Raw genomic sequence first — 6,000 nt, 5'->3', positions numbered from 1 at the left:
CCCTGCCACCCCTCCGCCCCCTTGATGCATCTGGAGGTTCAAGGCTACAGAGGGGCACATTCTCGACAGAGCTGTTTCTGCAGTTGGTCCTCTGGCCAGCACCAGCAGGCCCCCACCTCCCTGGAAAGCTGTAGGAGGAGAGCCTGGGCGGGCTTCTGATTTACCAACCCTCCTGAGCAGCCCTAGGGCTTCCGAGTGGCCGCCTGCTGAGGCCTCACCACAGCCCACTCTCAGGAGCTGGGGTGGGGTGGGTCCCTCTGCTGGAGGCCTGGTGTCCATCCGGGGTCCAGGCTTCACTCAGGGCTGAGGAGGCAGAACCAGGTGCTGGGTGGAAGGGTCTCAGCTGCCGGGTTCTGTGGGGTTTCGGAATTCTCTAGACTGCCCTGGAGGACCTGGGTGGCTGCCTGTCCCTGGCACACACCCTCCTCCCCGACTTGGTGGGACTGTGTTCGGGGTCCCCGGGGGGTCTGGAACAGTCTCATCTCCAGGCCCCGAGGCCCCTCCTGACGGTGTTCCTGGTCTCTTCCAGGGGGAACTGGATCGGAGAAGCCCCCTACAAGAGCGGCCGGCCCTGCTCCGAGTGCCCGCCCAGCTACGGAGGCAGCTGCAGAAACAACCTGTGCTACCGAGGTAGGAGCATGGGACAGCCACCGAGTGACAGGGACCTCCTGACCCCAGTCACAGACGGCTTGAACCAAGCAGGGAACCAGACCCTACTCAAGGCCCCAGAGCCCCACTTGGGGGTCCTGCTCGCCCCCGAACCTCTCTCCTCCCGTGGCCGAAGCTCGGGCACCAGGGCCCGAGCCCTTCCGCTGTTCCCGTGCGCGTCTGCCGGGCCTGCGGTGTCCCCACGTCCTCTGCTGCTGTGCGTGGCCACCCACTGCCGACCCTGCCCTTCCCTCGGCTTCCAGGGGCCATGTCCCAGGAAGGGCCAAATGGGCCCTGGCCGCTGAGGCTCGTGCGGCCCCATCAGCAGTGACCGCGGGCCGTGCAGGAGGGCAGGTGGCTCTGCGTCAGGGGAGGTGTGCAGGCGGGAGTAGCCCTCTTGGCAGGGAGACCTGGGGTCGGTCGGGGGCTCTGGCAGGGAGAAGAGGAGGGTTAGAGGGAGGTTGCAGGGACCCGGGCACTCTGCTGCCCAGCAGCTGTGTACAGCTGACTGTTCCCTGTGGGGAGGAGGGAGCGGCCTGCCTGCAGTCTGCTCTGAGGAGCCCCTCCCTCCAGCCCCTGGCTGTGCACCCTGCTGCAGCTGTTCCTGGGAAACCGCTGGGGCGGCCTCCTGCTGGGGCGGCCTCCTCCTGGGAGCCGCAGTACACCTGCCCCATGTGCTCATGACCCCAGCTCCCCGTGAGCCCTGCCCTGCTAGAACTGCCGGGCACTCAGGGCCGCCGGGGCACGTGGCATGTGTGTCCTGCATGGTTTTTGGTTACATATTCCCCCAGTTTCCACAGAGACTCACTTTCAAAGGACAGACGCACACAGAGACCTTAGATGCCAGTTTACCCACGAAACGATGCCCCGTGTACATATTTCTTTATTTTTGGTGGAAAACGCCCAACTCCTCTTGGCAGGCATCCCGTCTCCTCGGCCAGCCATGCAAAGTCCCCTGAGAGCCGCTTACCTGCATAAGCTACTTAATAAGTGCGCGTCGCGGGTGCCGGGCAGGGCCCTGACCCGTAATGGAGATATGGGGGCTTAAGGATAAGGAGAGAAAAGAGAAGCTGGCTTCCCTCCAGCCCCCCGTGTGGGACGGGAGGTTGGGGAGCGGGGCTGGATGCCTGCCGGCCACTTCCCAGCTGTGTGAGCTTGGGAAGGCTGCTTCCCCTCTCTGAGCCCAGTCTCCTGTGGTGGGGCTGATGGTGTCTCTAAGGGAACGAGGGGAAGGGGGGGATGCCGGGACCCATGCTGCCTGGGGTCACGTGAGCTCTGTGCTCCGTTACAACCGCGGGGCCAGGCAGAGTCTGCAAGGGATCTAAGTGACGTTCTGGGCCCCAGGACTCCCAGCCTGGAGCGCCATCTTGGGACCAGTGACCTTGAGGTGGACGGGGCAGGAATTTCCCCAGCCCCATGTGGGTCCTCACAGGGATCCTAATTGGGATGGGCCCAGCTGCAGCCGCCCGGGGAGCAGCCCCTTTTCCTGTGTGCGTCTGAGGGAGGACCTGTCTGCCCGGCCCTGCAATGGTCACCCTCAAACGCTTTGGACGCCCCACCAGGCTATATCCTGCTAAATAAAGCCACGATTATGAGGTGTAAAATCCCGAAGGCCAGTGGAAGAAACCCAGCTCACTGCCGAGAAGCTCTGGCCTCAGTAAAGGGCAGCCCTGAATAGCCACATTGACGGGCGCAGGGGACAGGAGGGGCCCGTGTGCCGGCCGTGTTCGCCAGCAATGTCTGGGGAGCTCCTCCTCCAGCGCCCTGCACAGGCGCCCGACGGTCCCTTCCTTGGGCGTCCTTGACTGGGTGGCCAGGCCTTCTTCTGTTTTGGGTGACAGTCCCCCCTCGGTGAGCTTCCTTGAGTGGCTCCTAGTGCGGGGGCTGGTTAGCGTGGCCTGGGCAGCAGGCGGCCGAGGGTGAACCCAGCAGAATATAAGAAAGGATTGGGCCCCCCTTTCCTCCTGGCTCCCCCACCCATGCTCCTCTGGAGTGCTGGCTGGGTGGGGTGGTGGGCAGTGAGTTAGCCAGGAACAGCGTGGAGGCCGGGCCTGGAACGGCGCTTGAGGGTGCTCAGCTGCTAGACCTTTGGATTGTGTGCACAGAAACCCTGCTCTGCCCTCTGGCAGAGAGCTCGTGGGTTGGAAGGCAGGAGGCCTGCGAGGGGCTTCACTCCTCCTTCAGTCCTCTCACCCAACACCCTGCGAAGGCCTCCGACAGGGTGGCTGGACTGGCGGCCTCTTGACCTTGCTGGCATGGAAGCCGCACGCGCTCCGTGGAAACCCGACTTAGAACTCTGCGTCTTGATCTTCTCCAGGCTGAGACGCGTGGCCAGCGCTCTCCATGCTGGGCCGTGGCAGTTCATGTTTTAAGTACTTCTCGGGGGGTGACCACCTTGTAAGCTGAGGAGCGTCTGTATTGTCCCTTTCACTTGAGGAGCCTGGGAGGCAGGGGACCCCAAGTCCCGGAGGACAGGAGGTACAGGCTGTGGATGGCGGAGGAAAGGGCCCCGGCAGAGCGCACATCTGCTCACCCTCGATCGGTTCCTGGGGCCACGGGCTGCCTCTCACTTCTTGGCTTTGGCTGGACTTAGCTTGGTGTCCTGGTGGCCAGCAGCTCAGGACTGTCCATCAAGACGAAGATGAAAGTGGACTGATATGTAATAAGCGCAACTTGTTTATTTAACTAAAAGATTTTAGAACTTGGGGGTCGTGGTTATGGTTGGAGAAATGTGACACACGTGCCCTTTGTGGGGAAGAATTGGGACCGGATAGCGGAGTCAGGTCTTTGGACGGTCGTGTGTGATGAGCCCGAAGCTGTGACACAGTCACTCCCCAGGGCACAGAGGGCCCAGGTGGCTGGCCGGAGGTGCAGCTGGGGTCCCAGAGCATCAACCTGGGTCTGTGACCCCTCCCCCAATGAAAGGGCAGAGGGGCCTCAGGGACAGCAAGGGCTTTGGGTCAGTGACCAGGGAAACTCCTTGAAGCTGCCTTCTTGGACAGCTGTCGTGGGCGGCAGATGGACGACAGCTCTGGTTGGACAGGCCTCCCCCCTGCCCTCGGGTCCATGGCCATCGTGGGTGGTGGGAAGAGCCCACCTCCTGGCTGGTAGAGTGCCGGCGGCTGGGTCTGTCCCCCATGGAACCTTCTCTCTGCTGCTGAAATGACTTCTGAGGCCCTGACCCCCCAACAAGTTTCGTTTTCAAATTGCCTCCCCCAAGTCCTTTTGCTGACTCCCAGTGTGTGCTCTCCCCCTCGCCACCGACAAGAGGAGACCTACGTCCAGAAACCCGAGACGGACGAGATGAACGAGGTGGAAACGGCCCCTGTCCCTGACGAGAAGCACATCTGGGTCCAGCCGAGGGTGGTCAGACCCACGAAGCCCAAGAAAAGCCCCGCGGTCACATACATGAGTGAGTTGTGGTCCCCTGCCTCCTGCTCACCAAGCCACCTGGGTGACCTGAGGGGAGCTGGGCGGGGCCCGCAGGGGGCAGGCGGCAGGAAGGGGTGCCCGGCTGGCCAGAGTAGACCTTCCCAGGTCCTTTCTAGGAGACCTAGATGAGATAGGTCCCTCCTGGGGCAGCTGGCCTCTCAAGGGGAATGCAGCCCGGACCACGTCCAGGGGCTCGGGTACCACGTCCAGGGGCTCGGGCACCTTCCGCCACCCCTTTGCAGGGTTCCAGCTCTGGGCCAGGTGACCCTTTGCTTTTTCTGGCTCTGTGCTCCTCCATGGAGTGGGGAGACCATGCCCAGCGCGGGGCAGTCCTGGGGGTTATTGGCTGTGATGGGACCGCCCAGTGTCCCCACTCTAGACCACCATGAAGCGCCCCCAGTATCCCTGATGGGCGGGAGGCCAAGTGCTTCTCCCAGGACCAGGAAGCCCAACAGTGTCCCCCGCTCACTCTGGCCCTCTGGCTGAGCACCCCCCGAGCTTTGGGCTTGGCCATAGCTTGGCCCCCAGGGACGGCCTGGCTGAGGGCCGGGCACTTCCTCGGCCAGGATGGCCCGGGCGAGTGCTGTGGCTCGTTTCCCCCCAAGGGCCAAGAAACACAAAGCTGGACTCACTGTGAGGGCACCTGACCCTGCTTGCCCTGGAGACCCTTCCCATTTTCCCAGCACCTCTGTCCTCCTGGCCCCGTCCATCCTTCTCTCCTCCCCTGCCTTCAAGCCTCTCCCGGCAGGTGACTGTTCTGCAGCTCATTTTGACCAGACGCTGGTCCCTTGTCTCTCCGAGGTGGTGGCAGTTTTAATCATATGGAATCATGATATGGCCAGGGCCTCTCCGGCCACCCCACTCTGGACCCTGACGCGTCCCTGTAAACCAGGCCACGGGAGCTCAGCACAGCCATGGGGAGGCGGCCACGTCCGGCACCTGGGCTGGGACAAGGACCCCGTCCTTGTGGGTTCTGCCACCAGAACCTGGCGGGGCTGTGGGGCACCGGTGGTCCCAGGCTGCCTCCGGGCCACACCTCCTCACCCTTTAGTGCCCACAGGGCCTTTCAAGTGGGTGCCATGATTATCCCCGTGTGGAACTGGGACCTCAGAGGGTGAGCGACACCCAGGGTCACACCACAGTGACAAGCAACAGGTCTGGGACTGAGCCCCTGTGAGGTCACAGCTGCCAGGCATTGCTCTTCTCTTGTATGGCTTGGCTCCAGAATGTTCCAGAATGACCCGCAGGGAGGCCTTCTAGCTCGCACTCACCCTCCTGGCTTCTTGCTGTGACAGATACCTCCCCGTTTCTCTCCTAGCCCAGGTCATCGGCTGTGACACCAAGATGAAGGACAAGTGCAAGGGGTCTACGTGCAACAGGTGAGTCTGGCTGACCTGCCCCTCAGAGCCCCTGGTCCCCACAGATGGGCTCATTGCACCTGGGCCGGGTGCGTGGAAACTCGTGGACACTGGCTGTTGGTCAACTTGGAGTCACTGTGACCACATGCCTGATAAGAACAGCTCAGAGGAGGAGCCGTTGGTTGTGGCTCACAGTGTAGAGGGTCAGTCCACGGTCAGCCTCCCCATCGCTTGGGGTCCGAGGAAGGGCATGGGGGAGGAGTGCCGTCCATCCCGGGCAGCCAGCAAGCAGGGAAAGGGAACGGGCTGCAGGCAGATTCTCCCCTCCAGGGCCCACCCCAGTGACCACCTTCTCAGCCACACCTGCCTGCTGAAGTGACCGTCCAGACAGTCCAGTCACACTGGGTGGGCTGACAGGTCCCAGCTCTCAGTCCTGCCATTTCCCCTCCTTCCACCCCTGCATGGACACGGGAGCTCTGGGGACACCTCACTCCGTGCCCAATTCCCTACAGCTCTAAGGCTGGGCCCGGCGAGCCAGGAGCAGGCCCGGGTCGGGCGTGCC

The 6,000-nt window shown here is 63.0% G+C and overlaps 1 protein-coding gene across 3 annotated transcripts in view; it reads left to right on the top strand.

Annotated features, from left to right (window-relative positions):
* The window catches only part of Crispld2 (cysteine rich secretory protein LCCL domain containing 2), a 56,951-nt gene that overhangs the window by 27,651 nt on the left and 23,300 nt on the right, over positions 1 to 6,000 (top strand). For all 3 annotated transcript variants that reach the window (XM_015496001.2, XM_048792684.1, XM_015496000.2), the window contains 3 exons: positions 530 to 630; positions 3,917 to 4,060; positions 5,399 to 5,459. In XM_015496001.2, the coding sequence (XP_015351487.1) occupies positions 530 to 630; positions 3,917 to 4,060; positions 5,399 to 5,459 (306 nt within the window). The remainder of the gene's footprint in view (positions 1 to 529; positions 631 to 3,916; positions 4,061 to 5,398; positions 5,460 to 6,000) is intronic.

This window comes from Marmota marmota, unplaced genomic scaffold (genome assembly GCF_001458135.2).
Source record: "Marmota marmota marmota unplaced genomic scaffold, marMar, whole genome shotgun sequence".
Taxonomy (NCBI): Eukaryota; Metazoa; Chordata; class Mammalia; order Rodentia; family Sciuridae; genus Marmota; species Marmota marmota.
The sequence above is the reverse complement of the archived record's forward strand: the minus strand, read 5'-3'. Positions and strand labels throughout refer to the sequence as shown.